The 19,939-nt window shown below is 29.1% G+C and overlaps 8 protein-coding genes across 10 annotated transcripts; 5 read left to right on the forward strand and 3 right to left on the reverse strand.

Annotated features, from left to right (window-relative positions):
* The first annotated feature begins 112 nt into the window (after positions 1 to 112).
* Positions 113 to 1,171, forward strand: LOC118065768 (cilia- and flagella-associated protein 97-like). Its single transcript, XM_035081256.1, has 2 exons — positions 113 to 717; positions 1,031 to 1,171. Exons 1-2 carry the CDS (start codon positions 184 to 186, stop codon positions 1,115 to 1,117), a joined length of 621 nt encoding a protein of 206 aa, XP_034937147.1. The 5' UTR covers positions 113 to 183; the 3' UTR covers positions 1,118 to 1,171.
* Positions 1,172 to 1,197: 26 nt separating this feature from the next.
* Positions 1,198 to 8,476, reverse strand: Tmem131 (Transmembrane protein 131). The gene is made up of 6 exons (XM_035081255.1): positions 8,132 to 8,476; positions 7,723 to 7,787; positions 7,196 to 7,224; positions 6,878 to 6,961; positions 1,806 to 6,804; positions 1,198 to 1,734 (listed from the first exon to the last, which is right to left on the reverse strand). The coding sequence occupies exons 1-6, from the start codon at positions 8,223 to 8,225 to the stop codon at positions 1,651 to 1,653; spliced, it is 5,355 nt and encodes a 1,784-aa protein (XP_034937146.1). The 5' UTR covers positions 8,226 to 8,476; the 3' UTR covers positions 1,198 to 1,650.
* A 574-nt stretch (positions 8,477 to 9,050) lies between these two features.
* Positions 9,051 to 11,723, forward strand: Nap1 (Nucleosome assembly protein 1). 3 transcript variants are annotated; one of them, XM_035081313.1, is made up of 8 exons: positions 9,063 to 9,158; positions 9,661 to 9,809; positions 9,872 to 10,152; positions 10,243 to 10,396; positions 10,467 to 10,752; positions 10,832 to 10,954; positions 11,034 to 11,165; positions 11,443 to 11,560. In XM_035081313.1, exons 2-8 carry the CDS (start codon positions 9,669 to 9,671, stop codon positions 11,451 to 11,453), a joined length of 1,128 nt encoding a protein of 375 aa, XP_034937204.1. In that variant the 5' UTR covers positions 9,063 to 9,158; positions 9,661 to 9,668; the 3' UTR covers positions 11,454 to 11,560. The 3 variants fall into 3 exon arrangements, with proteins under 3 accessions (XP_034937205.1, XP_034937204.1, XP_034937203.1); XM_035081314.1 differs by having other exon boundaries at positions 9,051 to 9,158; positions 9,676 to 9,809; positions 11,034 to 11,723; XM_035081312.1 differs by having other exon boundaries at positions 11,034 to 11,723.
* Positions 11,724 to 12,176: 453 nt separating this feature from the next.
* LOC118065800 (caltractin) lies at positions 12,177 to 13,222 on the forward strand. The gene is made up of 2 exons (XM_035081316.1): positions 12,177 to 12,562; positions 12,640 to 13,222. Exons 1-2 carry the CDS (start codon positions 12,560 to 12,562, stop codon positions 13,141 to 13,143), a joined length of 507 nt encoding a protein of 168 aa, XP_034937207.1. The 5' UTR covers positions 12,177 to 12,559; the 3' UTR covers positions 13,144 to 13,222.
* LOC118065799 (exosome complex component RRP43-like) lies at positions 13,186 to 14,702 on the reverse strand. Its single transcript, XM_035081315.1, has 7 exons — positions 14,479 to 14,702; positions 14,359 to 14,395; positions 14,125 to 14,262; positions 13,766 to 14,060; positions 13,579 to 13,699; positions 13,394 to 13,497; positions 13,186 to 13,331 (listed from the first exon to the last, which is right to left on the reverse strand). Exons 1-7 carry the CDS (start codon positions 14,493 to 14,495, stop codon positions 13,219 to 13,221), a joined length of 825 nt encoding a protein of 274 aa, XP_034937206.1. The 5' UTR covers positions 14,496 to 14,702; the 3' UTR covers positions 13,186 to 13,218.
* A 590-nt stretch (positions 14,703 to 15,292) lies between these two features.
* Spase22-23 (Signal peptidase complex subunit Spase22-23) lies at positions 15,293 to 16,629 on the forward strand. Its single transcript, XM_035081337.1, has 5 exons — positions 15,293 to 15,645; positions 15,847 to 15,920; positions 16,031 to 16,119; positions 16,214 to 16,317; positions 16,453 to 16,629. Exons 1-5 carry the CDS (start codon positions 15,503 to 15,505, stop codon positions 16,580 to 16,582), a joined length of 540 nt encoding a protein of 179 aa, XP_034937228.1. The 5' UTR covers positions 15,293 to 15,502; the 3' UTR covers positions 16,583 to 16,629.
* Positions 16,630 to 16,995: 366 nt separating this feature from the next.
* On the forward strand, positions 16,996 to 17,961 carry LOC118065816 (Fibroblast growth factor receptor 1 oncogene partner 2). The gene is made up of 2 exons (XM_035081336.1): positions 16,996 to 17,644; positions 17,715 to 17,961. The coding sequence occupies exons 1-2, from the start codon at positions 17,258 to 17,260 to the stop codon at positions 17,934 to 17,936; spliced, it is 609 nt and encodes a 202-aa protein (XP_034937227.1). The 5' UTR covers positions 16,996 to 17,257; the 3' UTR covers positions 17,937 to 17,961.
* Positions 17,962 to 18,149: 188 nt separating this feature from the next.
* Oscillin (glucosamine-6-phosphate isomerase Oscillin) lies at positions 18,150 to 19,695 on the reverse strand. Its single transcript, XM_035081335.1, has 4 exons — positions 19,258 to 19,695; positions 18,905 to 19,189; positions 18,481 to 18,839; positions 18,150 to 18,373 (listed from the first exon to the last, which is right to left on the reverse strand). Exons 1-4 carry the CDS (start codon positions 19,379 to 19,381, stop codon positions 18,305 to 18,307), a joined length of 837 nt encoding a protein of 278 aa, XP_034937226.1. The 5' UTR covers positions 19,382 to 19,695; the 3' UTR covers positions 18,150 to 18,304.
* Between the last annotated feature and the right edge of the window lie 244 nt (positions 19,696 to 19,939).

The following is a 19,939-nucleotide window of genomic DNA, read 5'->3' on the forward strand; positions in this document are numbered from 1 at the left end:
TGTATCTTTTAGAAAGGAGGGCAATATTAAAATGTTTCATGTTCATTGTGATAATGCAGTAAATAGCAAACGTTGCCATAGCATCCAAACATACATTAATCAATATTTATTTATAACTGCATGTGTTTTGAACATTTATGTTATCTTTTTGTTTAGTTATTCTTTTTGAAGCTTTTTATCAGTATGAATGATCGTACTAACGATCAAGTAGATCTCACAATACAAGAAATTAATAATGATCCCGCCAAAAATGCTAATAATTGTGTTGAAAACTCAAGCGATGAAGAAAATTATTCATATAGTGATGACTCACTTTGTTCTGATGCATCCTTTAATGAATCAGATATTACCAATGTTACCACAAGATCCTCCGTGATAAGTCGAAATTCATATTCATATTCTTCAGCTTCAAAATCATCTAATAATTCTGAAGAGAGTGATATGGAAAAGAATTTGAAAGGAACAAGGAAAAAAAATTATTTATCATCTTCACTTTCAGTATCATCAAGTGGAACAAGTGTAAATACTAGAAAAAATATGAGTTTTACAAATAATGAAATGATGAAAATTGAAAGAGAAAATCAATATTTATTGAGAAAAATAATGGCTAAATCTACACCCTCTAAAAGTGTACAGATACAAACCGTGCCAAATAGACCAAGTAGTTCAGCGATCAATCGGAAGAGACTTCAAAGAAAGATTGAGGAAGAAAATATGGTAATTGTTATTACTTTTAATATTGTAGTAATATTTTTCTATGAAAGTAGAGAAAAATAATGAGTTATTTTTTTAAAGTTTAAAAATTTTATCATATTTTTATCATTATAAGTTCACGATAGTTAAAAATAACGATCAGTATAGAACAATGAAAATAAAGACGAGAGACAGAAACGAATTATATAATGATATTAATTTATTAACTGCAACAAAAACATTTTAATCGTTTCATAATATATAATTACACTGTTAAAAACATTTAAAGTTTATTAAGACGAGTTATTTGTAAAAATAATATAACAAAATTTTTTAGATGATGCTGAGAAGGATTCAAAATGCAAAGCCACATATTTCTGCCGTAAAAAGAGCACCTAAGCATCAACTGAAATCTGTTTTATAAAAAAAAAAAAAGTTATTTCTTACATAAATATAAATAGCTTATTTTAGAATTTTGGAAAATATAATTAAAAATAAAGCTAATTTGAAGACTGAGAGGACTTGTTTTTATTTAAACACAACAATGAGCAGTCTTAATAAGTAGGTACAGTTCACTCAGTTATCATAAACTCCATTATATTTTGGTTTCTCTTGTAAATAAATCATTTCAAAATTTGAATTTTTTTTTATTAAACTCGAATGAATAAATGAATTTTAATCAAGGATTTTTCACAACAAAAATTTAAAGAATGTAAAATCAACAATTAATCAAAATAAACGATGTTAAAAATAATAATTCTGTGCGATTATAAATCGAAAAGCTATCGAAATCACTCAAAAAAGCTTTTTACTTTTTTTTTCTTTCATTGTAAAATAATTTACGTATTTTTTTCAATAATTATCACAACCGTCTCAATAATTATCTCATCTAATGAAATCATTTATCACAATCATGCTTGGTTTATACATTTTTTTCATGGAAAGTACAAAAAACAGTTATTTTTCACGTTTTGTGTCCCAACTTGTTGACGGCGTCCATATTGTACTCAGAGATCTGAAAGGATCAAACCCGGAATGCTCCTACAAGCATAAAAACATTCTAATCTCATAGTAAATCACACATTTTTACTAGAGAATTATATAATCTTTACCTGTACGTCCTGCTCCGACTGCTGAAGTAATGGTACTTGAAGCGTAGGAGGTGTAGGTGTACCCCAAGGAGCAGCAGCCCAAACACCTCCAGTATTAATTCCCCAAACACCACTCCTTTCTTCACCAACAGCACCTCTAGAATACAAAGGTTCCCAATTGGTCTCTACCGTGAGCCAATTGTCTTTAAGTGAATCTGTAAGATTATTCGTTAACTTGTCTACGTGATTTAGAGTCTCAAGTTCAGAATAAGAACTTGTATCAGCTAAGAGATTCATCATGGGACTTCTATCAGTCCATAATGGTGATCGTGTATCCTCTTCTAGACTCTCTAATTCCATCAAAGGTTCATCTGTTTCTGGTAAATCATCATAAGGGATCAACTCAGGTTCATAAGCCTGCTCTAATGAGTTAATAAAATAACTATTAGATGATCTATGATGATTCTGATGCTGTTGATGATTATGACTGCTTAAAATCGATTCATTATTGTAATAAAACTTACGATCATCTAAAATACCATTCAAGTTATTATCAATGTTGAATTTAGATGTCGATTCGGAATAATCATTACTTGGTTTTCTATTTTCATTTGTTCCTTTATTCAGATCCACTTTTGGATGTCCAGAAGCATTAGGCTTGATAGTTTCATTACGTTTCATCAAAGTAAATTTTCCAGTTGATAAATATGGTGGAGATATACTGTCAGGATTCCTAGCAACAACGTCACTAAATTTAGCACGATTTTCTCCCCATTTAGGTGGTGGTGGTGGTGGAGGAAGTGATGGAGGTACTTGAGCTACACTTCTTTCTGGTTTTTTTTCAAGATTCGTATTAACTTTTAAATTTTTCTCTGAGCTTCGTCGTTTTTGCAATGTTTTCTCTTTCTTCGGTAGGTTCTTCGTTTTTGTTGGTTTATAATTAATATTATTTTCATTATTACTATTTTTTATTGATTGACAGTGATTTTTAGTCACCGATTTACTAGTATTCATCTTCCAACGATTTGGATTGTCTTGTCGTTCTTTTTCATAGTCATCATCATCACAATCTCCTTCATAACTATCTCTAAAGTCAATAATATTTGAATTTTGAACTTGTTTATTTTTCTTTCCTCCTTGTTTTTTTGATACTTTTTCAGGCTTATGAAATGTCTGATCTTTAAAAGCCGATTCTTCATGGGTAGAACTTTCTGTTGTTGTCGAAGACGTATCCTCTTCTGAGTAGTGGGCAACCTTCTGACTAGCATTTGCTTCATACTTCTTGTACGAACTATTATTACTATTAATGATATTATTACTATTGCTATTATTATTGTTATTATTACTATTATTATTATTGGTGCTATTATTAATAAAATTACTACTAATATTGTGCTGAATTTTTTTCTTTTCTCTCACTTCATTATTCAATAAAATATGCTCATGTTCATCTCTCTTAACTTTAAAATTGACTTTTGGACTTGATTTACTTGATAATGAAACTTTCTTTTCTTGATCTACTTCAGTATTATCATTCAAATCTACTTGCCTTTTCTTTTTTCTACACACTAACGTTGAATTATCTGTGTCCAATACTTCATCCGATTTCATAATTTCCTTAGACTCCATGTCCATTTTAAATTTACGTTCTTCTTCAGCAGACCAATCAGGAATCTTAATAAAACCTTTAGTTTCTTTTTCTTTACTTCTTTTTACATTCATCAAATTCCAATCTGGCTCATCTCTTTTCTTACAGTTTGTTTTTTCATCAACAAGCTTTTCTCGACTTGAAGCAACTGTCTGTTGTGTTGCCAAATGCCGTAAATCAAGTGGTGGTTGTACACCACTCGTCTTTGACATTGCTAGAAGAGCAGCACGAAAAATTTTATCAGCTTCTAAAAATGATGCTGCTAAAATACACATTAAGAAGATACATGAAAAACTTATAGCCGCCCATTGAACCGGGCGTTCCCATGATGGACGCATTAAAACACTAGCACAAGTTTCTAGAGTATGAGGTGGTAATGTTGTTAAAAGTGATAATTGTACCATTCCATTTTGTTGAATGTCAGAATCAGCAGAATTTGTACCAAGACTAGTTAGTATTAAAAGTTTTCTCTCAATCCTCGATAGAGTGAAGTCTGGTGTGAATGCAATTTCAATTTTTTTCGTAGCATTAGGGTTTAATTTAAATGAGCCACAATTTAAAACCTTAAAACCATATCCTTCACAATGTAAATCATTAATATAAAAACCATAAACATCAATTGGTAATTCTCCAGTATTTCTTGCAGTAAAGGATCGTTTGACTGTGAGATTAGGAATAGGATTTTTACGAGATCGCTCTCTTTCACAATCTTTTAGATGTTTTTCTGCCAGTTCAAAAAGCAAAGGTGTATTAGATCCAGATTTTCGATTACCAAATTTAAACTGTGCGTGTGCTCCACGTCCTGATAATCTTACTACTTGTAAAATTGTCAAATTATTCCGAATAAAAAGCAATCCAGACGATGGAGCAGGTTGAGTAGGTGTATAAGACAATTTAACTGTTCGAGATTCTCCTGGATTGAGGAACAGAGGTAAAGAATCTGGTGCAACAGTCACGTCCCAATTTCTCTCAAATGCCTTACGTTCTTCTCCATCATCAAGAAGCTTAAATTCTCCGTCAATTGTTGATGGACAGTCATAACAAGCAGATTTAAATTTACTAGGAAGTAAATGATAAAGTCTCGTACCTTGAGGATATGCCCAATCCATAATCAGTTGAATTATTAAAGGTTTAGTACTTGGATTATGGATTTTAATCATTTTAAAAGACGTATTACCAACTTGAGTAAGTGAAAAAGTAAAAGTACTCTTATTTTTATGTTTTTCATTCATATTCAATACAAGTGATGGCCAATAAGGTTTTATATTAATATGAAATTGATGTCCCCGGACTTCAGTTGTATCTAATCTCATGGTAATGTTGTCCCACATGCCACCAGAGCCAGTAGAATTCAAGTACTTGGTATAGCGAGAACTTAATAAATTTAAATCTGAATCTCTTGTGTGAGAAGGCAAACTCATGGTATTTAACCACTGATTACCGGCTGTTGAATTTAAAGAAAGACCTAAATAACAGTGCTGTTTACACGCTACTGAAGGATCAATCACAATTGTTCCTACATTATTATCTCCTTTGTTAATCACCGGTAATGACTCTTCACTCGGTGGGATATATTTGACTCGCATATCTCGATGAATTGGTTCAATTAATGTTATCTTCATTGATCGTACGAATGTCGAATGAATTTTGAGTTGCTGCATGCAAACAGAACCAGGAAAACAATCAGTGAAAGTGAATTTTTTAATAGAAATTTTTCCATGAGCCACTTGCATGTAAACTGGAACTGTTAATCGTTCATAAATTGTTCTTACAAAAACATCCCCAACAATAGTATCTTCTTCTACAATCGGAGTTTTAACTTTTATTTTAAATACTGCCAGAAATCCTGGTTTTATACTCTGACTTCCAGTATGGCTACAAACTGTTATGTTTTTCACTCCTTTATTGAAGAGATCCGTGGGACCACTTTGACATCCCATTAATTCTAAAACAGCACCAGGCATATTAACACCCCAACCATGAAGCTCTATACTGATGGGATTTTTATTTTCTAAAGCAAAAATTGCTTCAATTTCTGTTCCACTTCCAACAGTACCAAAATTCATAGTACCACGATCACTTTCACGTTCTCCAGGTATTATTTTTCTAACTTTACCATCATAGCTCAGTAAAGGCACTTTGGTCGTCGAGACATTAGAATAAATAAATATCGACGACTCTAGTTTACTACTAATAAGATTGTTATTACTATTTTTCCGATTATTTGTAACTAAAACAAATATATTAGCTTTTTGTCCGGGTTTTAAAACTCGTGGAACGAAATTTTTAATGCTAAAAAATGATCTTGCGTCCTCAGCTAATGAGACATTAGTTATAGCAAGCGGAAGATTGAATCTATTAACCACAGTAAAATTTCGTGGCTGATTTTTAAATGGTGAAAAGTAATGTGTTGTTGTAGTATTTACTTCGAGACCGCCTTGAAGAACTTCTGCATTCCAAGGAATTGAGAGTTTTTGTGTTGACCCTCCTGGTCCAACACCTTTAATCAAAAGTTTACCTTTCAAATGATTCATTTCTAAACCAGCCTTCCAATCATAAATTAATGTGCCAATAGTTACTGGTGTATCCGTATCACCTGGGATGATTGTTGGTTCGAAATCAATGGTTAGTGCTTTCGAAACTGGTGTACTGATAACATTCAACACTTTAACTGGTTTTTTGGCAGAATTTTTCAACACTATGGGATAATGAATTGGTGGTTGAAGTGAACCTCCAATACCTAAATTAATCCAAGCTGAATTTCCGCCCCAATGAAGACCAGCTCCACTTCCTACTTCCACTTCTACTGCCACAATCATCACTTCAACGCTATTATTTATTTTGAATCTTACATAAGCAGTATGATTTTTCTCAGTAAATGCGTTAAAATGTAGCCGAATTATTGGCTTTGTTTGATAGGGAGGAATTTCCCATAATTCTCGAGGACCTTCGGCTTCGCCTGATGGCAATTCTAACTGGAATTCACTGCCACTGCTATAAACTTCGATCACCTGGATCGGTTCAGGATGAGGATTATGCATGTGAATAAATGGCATAAATGATGCATTTAATGGCAGTTTCACGCCGACTACAGGACGCAGCCGATATGGACTTCTTGTACTCAATCCTCTAACTTTATATCTCAATGTTCCATCAGATGTTCGAATATGCAGATGACTGTCTACTTCACCTTCCTCTCTACCAAGAAACACAACGTTGAATGTTGTATTTCCTAAAGGCGGAATCACTTTATCTTGAAAAAAAGATGAGTGAAAATGCTGTGTACTTCCAGATATTGATGTCAAATGAATCGTTCGATTGTGATCTTTATTTATCAAGAATACTGTTTCTTGATGCGGCACTCCAAGTTGTCTAAAATATTCCAAAAATTATTAAAATTAAGTTTCAACGTTAATTCAAAAGCTTAATTAAATAAAACACTCACCGATCTTTAAAATCTAAAATATCCGGCTCGAACTTGATGTACGGTATCGAGTCCTGTATATTTTTATCATCGATCGAAGTATCCCTTTTGTTGGATAATTACAAGCAATAAATTAATTGCAATATAATTAATTAGTGGGTTAATACTACAGTTAAATGAGTTCTAAAATAGGAAAGGCACAAAAAAGAATAATACAATGTTAGTATCAAGTCAAAAAAGATAAATGAAAGCCTTAAAAAAACCAGTAAATACCCCAAGAACTACTAGTAACCTTTCCTATTTTTAAACTCACCATTGATTTCATCTTTAGATGCTTACCCTGGCCCATGCAGTGCATTAGCAAAATCCTATAAAAAAAACAAATAATTAGATTTTTCAAGTTAATGATTTTACTTGTATCTTGGAATTATATTCGTTGAAATTTTATTGAAACTCGAAATAATATTAATTCTATATAAAAACTTGAATATTTTTTACAAAAAAAATTCATGAATAAGAAATATTATTGGTATTTAATCTTTTTATAGATCAATAAACTCAATTAATTATGAATAATAAATACGTGCTTTATAAGAAAGAAAAGAATAAATCATTTATAAGTGTGATGATATTATACAAATATTGTTCATAACCTTGAAACTCTGAATTTATATAGTTGGTAATTCAATCATAATATAATATTTTTGTAATAGAAAATGCAGAGAAAATAGTTTAAACAAAAAACAATATTTCGAAATATGAATAAGAGATATAAATTTTAATATAAAATAATTTAAAAAAAATTTTTATCTCTAAAAAATATTATAATTTAATTTATTATAAGTAATTTTAAAATTATTTCTTACTTTGTGCATTGAAATGGGGATGTTGTCCAAGATATAGTGGACTTCATTGTCATCTTGAACAAAACCTGTAATAACATAAAAATAATTTGAAGAAAGATCAGTTGATAAGACGTGTAAATGAGATTTGAGCTAATGTGCAAAATATACAATTATTTCAGGTGCTCTCAGTCAAGGTTTGCTTTGATGACCTTCAGCACTAAAAATTATAGGTTTGGAAAATTTTACATGACATAGCGAATGTTTTTGCACGGAGTTCATTCAAATTTATGACAAGGATTCATAGTAAAAACCCCATAAACTAGTTCTATTTATCTTTATAAATAATTTAATAGCAATAAATAAACATATATCAATTTTAGTTGATGTAAATAAATGTGATGATGATCAAGAGGAATAAGAGACAATTTACCATTGTTGTGACCGTGAAAGGACGGTCTTATTTGTAGTGCTGATTCCAAAAATGTTAATAAAAACAAGTAACAGTATATTCTTTTGTCAACCATAATATTATTGCTTTATGATAATGTCATAAAAATCACTTATTTCATTCAGTTATCGTTATAAATTTTATTAAATTCGTATTTTTGGCCATTACTTTTTGGGTATAGTTAATATTCAAGTTTCACAATATCGATTATACATATTACATACACCGACATAACAAAACATACCCACACAATCACGTGGAATGTTCAAATTTACTCTACGCGTTATTACACAAGCGTGTTCTTTCGAGCACTGACCAGATATTGGCTCGAAGATACACCATTTGCCATACAATTGGTTGTTAGGTTAGATACTAATCCAGCGCACCTTATGGAATTCTTTGTAACTATTTGTAGTGACTGATTAAAAATTTTTTTATAATTCAATAAAAATAGAATAAAAAATATGAAATATCAATTTCTATTTATTAATTGACTTATTATTTTTAAATAACGTAAAATATAAGAGTTGATGATACTTTAATTGAATAATTAAAAATTACAAGACTTTATAATTTATTATGAAAATGAAATTACTCAGAATTTGTTTAAACATTTATTACTACAAAGTACGACAAGCCTATTATTGTTATGACTTTATTGATTATTTAAAGTAAAAAATAGTTACAATTTAAGTTAATTATTGTTATGCACGCTTACAAGAATCGATAGATGTATATCTTTTATATGCATAAAAATATTTAAAATGGCATATTTCATACAATTAAATATATTTTTAAATATTTCGAAATATTCTTCAATTACATCTCTACAAATAACAGTTTAAATTTTCAATCATGAACTAAAACTAGAACATAGAATGGAATCCTCCATATGCATCAAGACAATTGGAAACAGGAAGTTACACCACTTGGAAACCACCTCACACACAACTCTTTTAACGCGCAACACTTCATTTCATCCATATTCCGGCTTTTAGCAATCAACCAAGTAAGTATAAAGCCAATTAAATGTATTTAATAATTAATCCATTATGATGAAATTCCCATTTATTTCTCTAATAAATAATTCTCACATTAGAAGAATCCTTTGAACAATCATAAAAAAATTTTTCTTGCTTTGATTAATTTCAACTTAGATCTTGAAGGTCTCCATGTGCTTAATATACCTTTTTTAAGTCGTAATTTTTTCTCCCATTATTTCGTTATTTTTTTGCCTTTTTTAACGTGAAAGAAGTCATTGTTATAACAAATTTAAATGATTCATGAAGAATGGATATCATTTTAATCACTAATGGCAACGATCAATCAAAAACCGCCTCAATTTTCATCACCAAATGATTTGCCTTTGTAACGGCTTCTTGATAATTGACAATAACCTCTAGATTAATTCATTGTGAATTCAAACGATGATTAACTGTTTGTTGTTTATGTTGAATGGCTATTTTTAATTTTTTTTTTGCTTGATTTCGCTATTTCTCGACGTCTGATAGTTCGTGCCATGACAGATCCTGAAAAGGCTGTACCTAGTGATATGGAGTCCGTTGAAGATGATGATGATCGTAAAACCAATAGCCTTATCAATCGACCGGATATAATGTCAAGGATTCAGGCTCGGATTCAAGCCGGTGAAAAAACACAGGTAAATTAATTCAGTAATTTATTCTGTGATTAATGATTAATTAATTTTTTCTTTTTATCTAGAATTTTCCAGAATGTATAAAACGACGGATTAAAGCTCTAAAGCAGCTCCAGCTGTCATTTTTTAATATTGAAGCGAAATTTTATGAAGAAGTTCATGCTCTTGAATGCAAATATAATAAAATGTTTTCAGAGCTTTATGAAAAAAGAAGCAACATTATTTCAGGTGTTTATGAACCTACTGATGAGGAATGTGTCTGGGAAACAGATGAGGAGGATGAAAATCTTCCTAATGATGTCAAAGACAAATTGAAGATCGAAAATGTCGATGAAAAAAAAAATGAGTACGTTAATTAGAATTTAAAAAGATGTTAATTTTACTTAGTAGTTTCCAGTTCAGTTTTTATAACAATTCATTCTAATTCTTTTGATAGAAGCGAAAAAGAAGATGTCAAAGGAATTCCCGAGTTTTGGCTAAGTTTATTCAAGAACGTTGGAATGTTAGATGAAATGGTTCAAGAGCATGACGAACCTATTTTAAAACATCTTTATGATATTAAAGTGATACTTTTAGAATCTGATCCAATGGTAATTAATGACATTAATACACTAGTTCTTATTTTTAAAATAATTTTACTAACTTATTTATATTTTCCAGGGTTTCGTTCTTGAATTCCATTTTGAACCGAATGAATATTTTTGTAATTCTGTTTTAACTAAAGAATATATTATGAAATGCGCACCAGATAAGAATGATCCATTCAGTTTCGAAGGTCCTGAAATCTGTAAGAGTAAAGGATGCGTCATTGATTGGAAAAAAGGCAAAAACGTCACTGTCAAGACGATAAAAAAAAGTCAGAAGCACAAATCACATGGCCATGTCCGTACTGTTACAAAAACTATTCAAAATGATTCATTTTTCAACTTTTTCTCACCTCCTGTTGGTACGATATAATCGAATTAATTAATTATTGATTAAACTTGTCTTCAAAGAATAATTCTTTCAACTTTTTCTATCATTAGTTCCAGACGATAGTGAAGCTGTAGATTTAGATGAAGATATGAAGTCTTTGTTGACTAGTGATTTTGAAATCGGTCATTACATAAGAGAACGCATTGTTCCACGTGCGGTTCTCTATTATACAGGTAAAATCATCATGAAACATATTTTCAATCAATATAAAATTATTTAATACAATAACAACTGTTCTCTATTCGATTTTAGGAGAATGTCTTGAAGATGAAGGGGATGACTACGAAGAAGAAGAGTGTGACGAAGATGAGGATGAAGATGATGATGATTGTGATGAAGAAGAGGAGGACGACGAAGAACGTCCAGATAAAAACACGAGATCAGGTGCGAAAGCTCAGAAGAATCATCCTGAATGTAAACAGCAGTAATTTCGCAATCGATTTTTTCTTCTCTGATCCGTAGCTTTTTTCGTTTAAAAATAATTTTGAGTATCCATAAGTCTTTCACATTCAAAAGATAGCCAAATATAAAAAACATTCAATATTAAAGCTTTCCGTTATTTTATATATTATTAAGAAAGTAGAGCATAAAAGAAATAAAATGATCCGAAATAAGATGAAATCTGCTAATCATCAACATTCTTTTGTGTCTCCTCTTGCAGATCAATCGTAAAGTCAACATTCTAAACCTCTTCTAGATCTCTGGGTGTTGTAGCTGTCTTTATTTCCTCCATACTCTAAGCTTTTTTAATAAGTCAACAAAAATTAAAAAAAAAAAAAGTAAACATTTTTCCATTAATTTTTTGACATATATTCTTTCTACAATAGTTGCTTTTTTATAAAAAAAGAAAATATAGTAACAAATAACAGAATACAATGATGTTTTATAATTACTTGTAATGAATAAACAAAAAAACATGATTTCGGTCGAATTTTTTTAGAAATAAAATTTCAATTTTTTCAAAAAATGTTTTTTTTTATTTTAACAATCCTTCAAGCAATTCAATAAAAAATATTGATACTTTGTATAAAGATTCACAAATTAATCAGTTTTAAAAAAAACATCGAAAAAACTATTATTGTTTATAATGAACAATGAGTTCTCTATAATTTTTTTAATTTATTACATAGAATTCTTTCTTATCGATCAGATAAATGGTAGTGTGTAAACGAATTCAAATGCTTTATTTAAAATTCATTTAATTTTGCAGTTTTTAGATAACGTTGAATTTTCTCATACGATTTGCTATTTCATAATCTTTAATTATGGAAAAATATAATAATAAAATATGAGAACAAAGAAAAAATTTAAAAATCAATTTATTTTATTATTTACGAGGCTGGATTAAAAATAGTTTACAAGATTTTATTGGTTTACGATTTTTTAACATTTTTCTTTAAAATTAAAAGTGTTGTCAATTTAAAAAAAAAGGAAAATTCATTAATATTTAAATCAACGAAAAAACTATTTCGTAATTTTTAAAGTATTCGAGGTTATATTCGTAAGCGTATATACAACTTCTTTATACAAAAATATGTATTATTATTATAAGCTATCTGACGCATTGATCAAACCACTTGAACTGGCCTAGAAACGGACGCATTATAGGAGTAAACAAACAAATGCATATCTATTGTCAATCGTAATTACACGATTGAATTTCTCAATTATTTGTTTGTTTAAGAATATAATCAATGATTTTGTGGTATTGTTAATTTAATAGTGTAAATACTCGAATATACATTAATACTTCAATCATTTGAGAATCATTTAAACACATGGTAAGAATAGTAAATAATAAAAATCCAAGTAATCATTTCGAAACTATAAATATACTATTTTTAATTATTTTTTAAAGGCTAGCACTTCAAAAAAACAAACTGGCACAAAAAGAAAAAATTCTCACAAAGTAGAATTGACTGAAGAGCAGCAAAATGATATACGAGAAGCCTTTGATCTATTTGATCCTGAAGGAACTGGTAAAATATCTACAAAAGAGCTAAAAGTAGCTTTTAAAGCTCTTGGAGTTGAACCGAAAAAGGAGGAATTGAAAAAAATAATTACTGAAATAGATCCTGATAACACAGGCGAAATAACTTTTGATGAATTCCTAAGTGTCATGTCTACGAAAATAAGTGCAAAAGATAGTATGGATGAAATTTTGAAAGCGTTTCGTTTATTTGATGATGATAATACAGGAAAGATTACATTAAAAAATTTAAAACGTGTTGCAAATGAACTAGGAGAAAATTTAACAGAAGAAGAGTTACAAGAGATGATTGATGAAGCTGACATAGACGGAGATGGAGAAATATCGCAAGAAGAATTTTTACGAATAATGAAAAAAACACATCTAGTTTAACATTAGGTATAAGTATTTAATCAACAAGATCTTTGTAAAAAATTTTTTTATTGAAATATTAAATATTTTTCAGACTTAACTACTTATATCATTTATTGCTGTTTTTATAAGAGTTGTAACTTTTTTTGTTCTTTTTTTTGCAATTGCTATACTTTTTTGAAGCAGATCTATGGATATCGGTACTCCACCTTCATAAAAAAAATATTATATAATATTGTTTCAATTATACATAACTATTCTATATAATTACCAGGCTTATGAACGCAAAATATCTCTTCTGAATCCATTACTATTGTCAACCTTGCTAAAGCTTGTGTTTCTTCTTCATCTGTTGGATCAGCTAGTAATAAATCACTAAAAAATATCCATATTATATAGTAAATACATATATGATACTTGGAAGTCAATAATTTTTTTGTGCAAAATTCAATTTACTTTTCAAAAATAGAAAAGGTACAAGATGCCAAAAATGTCCTGATAGCGATTGGTCTTCGCTTTGTCGGATGAACAAACGTGGTTTTAGCATCAGGGTTATGATTTACTTCCGGTAAAGTAACTGAAATATTAACATTAAATTAAGTTAATATTTAATAAATAAGTTATACATTTTAAAAAAACTCACGAGTTGATAAAGCTGCTATCAAAGCGCCTACGCAAGCGTCAATAATTGATCCATCACAATCTATGCATTCAAGATCACAATAAAGTACCCAAACTAATTTGTTCTTGCAAATGCATAAATCTTTAAGATTAATTATTTCAGAGTCAATCAGAATGTCATCTATCATTTTTGAGGCAACTTGAGCCTGATCACTGGGAGGACCAGGTCGAAATTTTGATGAACATAATGGTGACAGTTCAACATTTGGAATGATAAACCCACAATCAGGAGCATCAGCCTTAGGTTCTGCTAGTTCCTAATTATAAAAAAAATATTACAGAAAAGATTCGACCTATTTTTTGCATTCAACTGATATTTACAGCTTTAATACCACAAACGATCGTAGTGTTTCCTATTTTGAATATTGCAGAAGCATCAGCTTGAGTTATTGATGAAACATTTACACTTATAGGCCGAAAATTCAAAAATTCTCTACCGTCTGGTCGGATTTCTTGTGACTAATGAAAATGAAATGATTAACTATGTCTAATTATGAACTTATACATTTATTTATGTATTTATAAAATATTTTTTATGTAAGTAACAATACTTACTAAGTAATCTCTAAAATATTTCACCGGATAAATAGTCCTGTAAAAAAATAGTCATTTATTATTGATGTAAAGATTGAAGAAGTTGTAATTCATAATGGATCAACATCAAATATTTATTACTTATATAAAGATGCCATAATCAATTATAAGTTTGAAAACAATAATGCAAAATCCAATAAATTAATCATGTGTTCATGTTATAATGTGTTTTATGTCCCATAAAACATGTTTAATGCTTCACGCTGGTTTATTCTTTCAACTTAACCTTTATTTTCTAAACAAAAATGCGGTAGATTTAAAAGATAAAGGTTAGTTTTGAGTGAAATTAAGATTCGTTTTCATGAAACATATCAAAAACAAATTATTAAAATTTTTTTTGTTGTAAATTAAAGCTGGGCTATGTTTTTTTAGGCAGAAAAATAATGCAAAAATTGCAGAAACTAACTTTGATGAGCACAAATTGAATAAAAAATGAATAATTCATGATTTCTTTTTATAAACCTCGTAGCGGCCATCTTGGCGTTAAAAGCGCGGCAAATTAATTCATAATTATTTAATTTTCTTTTTAATTTTTTTGTTAAAAAAATCAATTGGATAATCAAAATTTGTACTTTTTGTACTGCAGCATAAAATGAGCTTTAATTTGGGACAGAAATTTTTAAATAAAAACATAAATTCGCGGGGAAATTAGAAACATACGATCCAATGTATTTAGATAAGAGGAATCAGTCAGCTCCGTGACTTGAGCCCAGTCTTAAAATTAACAATTGAGAAAAATAAAACTCATTAATGCAGAAAGTCGAAATGAATTAATAATAAAATCTATGCCTCTAAAATTTCTATGTGAATGTCAAATTAATAAAAGAAAGAAAAGTAACTGGCAGGTCTTACCAATACAAAAAAACCAAAACATTAAGGTGACTTTTCAAGAAAGATACTAATCCAATGGAATAATAACAAGAATGGATGAACAAATTTCAACCACGTTTGTGATTTGATGACGTTGAAGATTTTCTTTACCAAAAGTTGACGAGCAATGAAAAAAGCGATTTTAAGTGTAGAATATATTATTTGTGATAAATCTATACGTTATTATTAATATTTAAATAATTGAATATAAACAAGATAGTGATAAAATAATAAAATGCATTCGGTTTTCACAAGAGTTAACGCAATCGTAGCGTACACAGTTAGTGTTGCCGGTTTCCTAACATTCTTTTGCTTTCTTTCCACTGTTTTTTTCGATTACCGGGCAAATGCTACACTGAATACGGTTAAAGTTGTTGTGTAAGTATCAATTTTCTATGTTAAAAAAATAACCTGCTCACGTATCCTACATTTCTCATAGAACGGGATGGCAGTTTGTATAACTCATTTATTTTATTGAATCAAGTTACTTTAAATTTATTAAACACTAGCTTCTATGCATAACGATAATTACTATTTAAAATTATTATTCATTTTATTTATGTTTTTTTTATTTTTCAGGAAAAATGTACCAGATTACAGTGCATCTAGGGAAAGAAATGACCTAGGATTCCTAACATTTGATCTTCAAACTGATATCCTTTTTATAATTATTATATCTTTATTATTACATTTTAAATAATTCATATAGTTGTTCATAATTTATAATACTATTAAAGCCCTTAATCATATGATATTACTATAAATCTCACTCCGTTGTTCAACTGGAATGTTAAACAGCTGTTTCTCTATCTTACTGCTGAGTATGAGACGGAAGCTAATAAAATAAATCAGGTATATTATTCACACTTCTCCAGTATTCACAATGAAGCAAATTGTTGAATTACTGAACTAGCACAATCATAATGTCATATTTATCCTATTACAGGTTGTATTATGGGATAAAATAGTTCTAAGAGGTGAAAATGCAGTTCTTGATTTTAAAAACATGAACACAAAATATTACTTCTGGGATGATGGCAATGGTCTTAGGTAATTATTTAATTAATCGTTGTTCATAAGATTATGAAAGATAATCATAAATGAATGAAGTTTTATTAATATTATCAATCATGTCTCGACTCTACTGTGTTAATTATTATTCTATATAAAAAATTTTTTTTATAGAGGAAACAAAAATGTGACTTTAACATTGTCATGGAACATTATTCCTAATGCTGGTTTATTGCCAACTGTGAATGCACTTGGATCGCACACATTCGCATTCCCTTCAGAATATACTACTTCAAGAGTTTAATAAATTTGTAAATGTATATTCATTGAATTTTATTTATTATTATTCAATTTTCTGACTTATTTTGAACCATTTGAATCTATATAAAACCTCGCACTGTGCTAAAATGAGAAAAATTTATGACATAAAAATCTATTTAAGTCACTTTTGTGCGTAGCTTTGAATTAATAAACGTAAATAAATACATTTTTAATATAAAGACGATAAATTTTATGATTTATTATAAATTTTAAATATAAAAGAAAGATAAGTATAATATTTTCATTGTGATATTTACTCCAATAGGTCAAGTTTTACTCCAATTTTTTACATTGTTTTATTTTACTCCAAAATAAATTAATACAACACGCTAGAATGCACATAGAATGCCATCTGTGATTTCGAGACCATATATGTGTGTTTATTCTTCCTACTTCCTATACACATACGTATTCCGTTATAGCATATGTCAGTACATATAAAGTACAATGTGATTACTACTTAAATAAGAGCAAATTATTTTAAATAGTTAATAACAAATACTCACAAAATGACATTTAGTTAATGAACGGATGAATATCGATCTAAAATAATAAAGCCAATCATCTAAACTACAATATTCATCTAAATCATTGAATTATAGTATTAAAATAATAATTAAATAATAAATGACAAAGTGTAAATGATAAAAGTGTTAAGATGTCTTTAACATTTCAACAAATAATTTGTGATGCTAAAAAGCTTGTTGGTCGAATATCTGATCATGAAAATACAGCAGATAACCTAATCACTGAAATTCAATCGGTCTGTAGCCAAATTGATAATATGAAGCAATACCAGGAAGAAGTAGAAGTTTTGAATGCTGAAGCAAAACAAAAACCTCGAGAGCAACTAATTGCTGGTATTCAACAAGAGACTAAGTACTTACGAGAACTTCAAGCTGAAAACAAAGAATTGAGAAATGCTCTTGAAGAGCATCAAAGTGCTTTAGAGTTAATAATGTCTAAATATCGTCAACAAACTGCTACGCTCATTAAAAGTAGTAAAACTGATTTTTCTTCGCTTCATAATGCTAAGCATGCTAATGTAAGTCTTCACTGCAGCTTTTAAATCACTTTTAGTTGTTCACTTATTTTCAATTGATTTTTTTTTCTAGATAATTACAAGTCAAGCAGAAAAAATTCATGAAATGGCAACAGTAATGAGGGTAGCTGCTTCTTTAGACGAAGAAAACGAACTTAAGTTTAAAGAAAATTATTCAAAGCTCAAAACGGAAAATAGTGTTCTTCGTGAAGTTGTAAATATGGCTAACAAATACGGCTCTCTACATCACAGACCTCCATGTAATGATAAGAGTGTACAGACTGAGTTTGAGTGATTAAAGAAAGCTTTTTCTCTTCTTATTTATTTTTGGTTCTCACTTTTAGATTAGTTTTTGATAATATTTTTTCGTTCTTGTTTTTTAATCATTGAATCCATTTTTAAAAAGTGTTCAATATAAAATAATACCAATACCAATTAATAATAAAATAAGATCTTCTCAATTTAAGGTAATAGTAATGTGTTAATAATAACACTAATACGCTGTATATTTAATAGTACGAAAATATATTTGTTATACTCTCGCATTATTTTGTATATTGTATACAAATGGCAGTTAAAATTATTTTATATAAACTTTACAACGTGACAATTGCATCAAAATTCATCTCCTCCGTGATATATGTATAATTAATATTTGAAATATTATTTGACGAGTTGACGAGGAAAGGAACTATCTTCTTCAATGAGTTTCCGATGTACTTCGCTCAATGCCTATCGTCAAAAAGAATTATCTATTAGTAAATAACAACTGATATCAATCGATGGGAAAAATAATTAATTAATTAACTTAGAAAGTTTGTTATATTTTAATTTTATACCTTAAAATATTTGACAGTTTTCACACGCAATTCTAGAGTGGCATCCTCATCACAAATGAATAATGTTCGAGGATGTTGTTGAAATGCAGAAACAGTCCACATGTGATTAATCCCTTCTTCCACAGCTTTATAGAGTGCAAATGCTTTATGAGATCCAGTAATTAAAATCATAACTTCCTTAGCATCCATTACAGTTCCCACGCCAACAGTTAAAGCTTGTTTTGGAACTTTATTGATGTCATTTCCAAAAAATCGAGCATTAGCTTCTAGAGTATCTTGAGCAAGAGTTTTTACTCTTGTTCGAGAACATAAAGACGAACCAGGTTCGTTAAATGCAATATGGCCATCTGGTCCAATTCCTTAAATGTAATAATTATGAAATATAATTATGACTAATGTATAATAAATCATTAGAATATTTTACCTCCAATGAACAATTCAACACCTCCGGCTTCTTTTATTTTTCTTTCAAATTCATCACATTCATATACTAAGTCAGTTGCATTGCCATCAAGAATGTGAACATTTTTTGGGTCAATATCGATGTGTTTAAAAAAGTTATTGTACATGTAATAATGATAAGATTCTGGATGATCTCGGGGCAAATCAACATATTCGTCCATGTTAAAAGTCTTGACATATTTAAATGATATTTTTCCAGCTTTATAATATTCTATCAGCTTTTTGTACATTCCCAACGGTGTACCGCCTATAAAAAATATACATATTTAAAATATTTCATCATAATCATTCATTATATATAAGATAACTTTTTACCTGTAGGCAGGCCAAGGACGAAATATTTATCTTCATTTGGCTGAAAATCGTGGATTCTTTTCATCACATATTTTGCAGACCATTCGGCAACATAATCAACATTATCACCAATTATTAACCGCATTATGAATTGTTTAATTTATTTTATTGAGTAATCGTTAAAAACTTTCGATGCTTTCTACTGAGGTATTTCACTATAAATGATATTAAATTTTGCAAATTTTTATAAAACTTTGGGTTCAAAATGTAATCATTCTGTTAATGATAATGAGCAAATGATAACCTCAATAATGTATCAAATTTAATGTATAAGATAAAAAACGTTCATGTACTGGAGAATTATTTTATGACAGATTTGTATTTTTTTTTATACGTGCATGTACATTGAAAGAAAACAGTGTACGGCTAGATTTTTTTCTATGTATTGTGGCCTCCCAAGTAGTAACAGTACATTTTTATCGAGTTGGTAACACTATGGAATAATGCCAACTTATGTAAATTATCAAGATTAAAAAAATATTTATTGAATGAATACAGAAGATTAAAATATATTAGTTATAATTTAAATTCAGTTATGTTAAATCATTTTTCTAGGAGTTGACAATTTTTGGAAATTGAGTAGCTTTTCTTCTCTATTTGAATTATCTGGTGGCGCTGTTGAGCAATTGTTGACTTTATTTTG

This window comes from Chelonus insularis, unplaced genomic scaffold (genome assembly GCF_013357705.1).
Source record: "Chelonus insularis isolate UGA/USDA-ARS -01 unplaced genomic scaffold, ASM1335770v1 contig_323_pilon, whole genome shotgun sequence".
NCBI classification, from domain to species: Eukaryota; Metazoa; Arthropoda; class Insecta; order Hymenoptera; family Braconidae; genus Chelonus; species Chelonus insularis.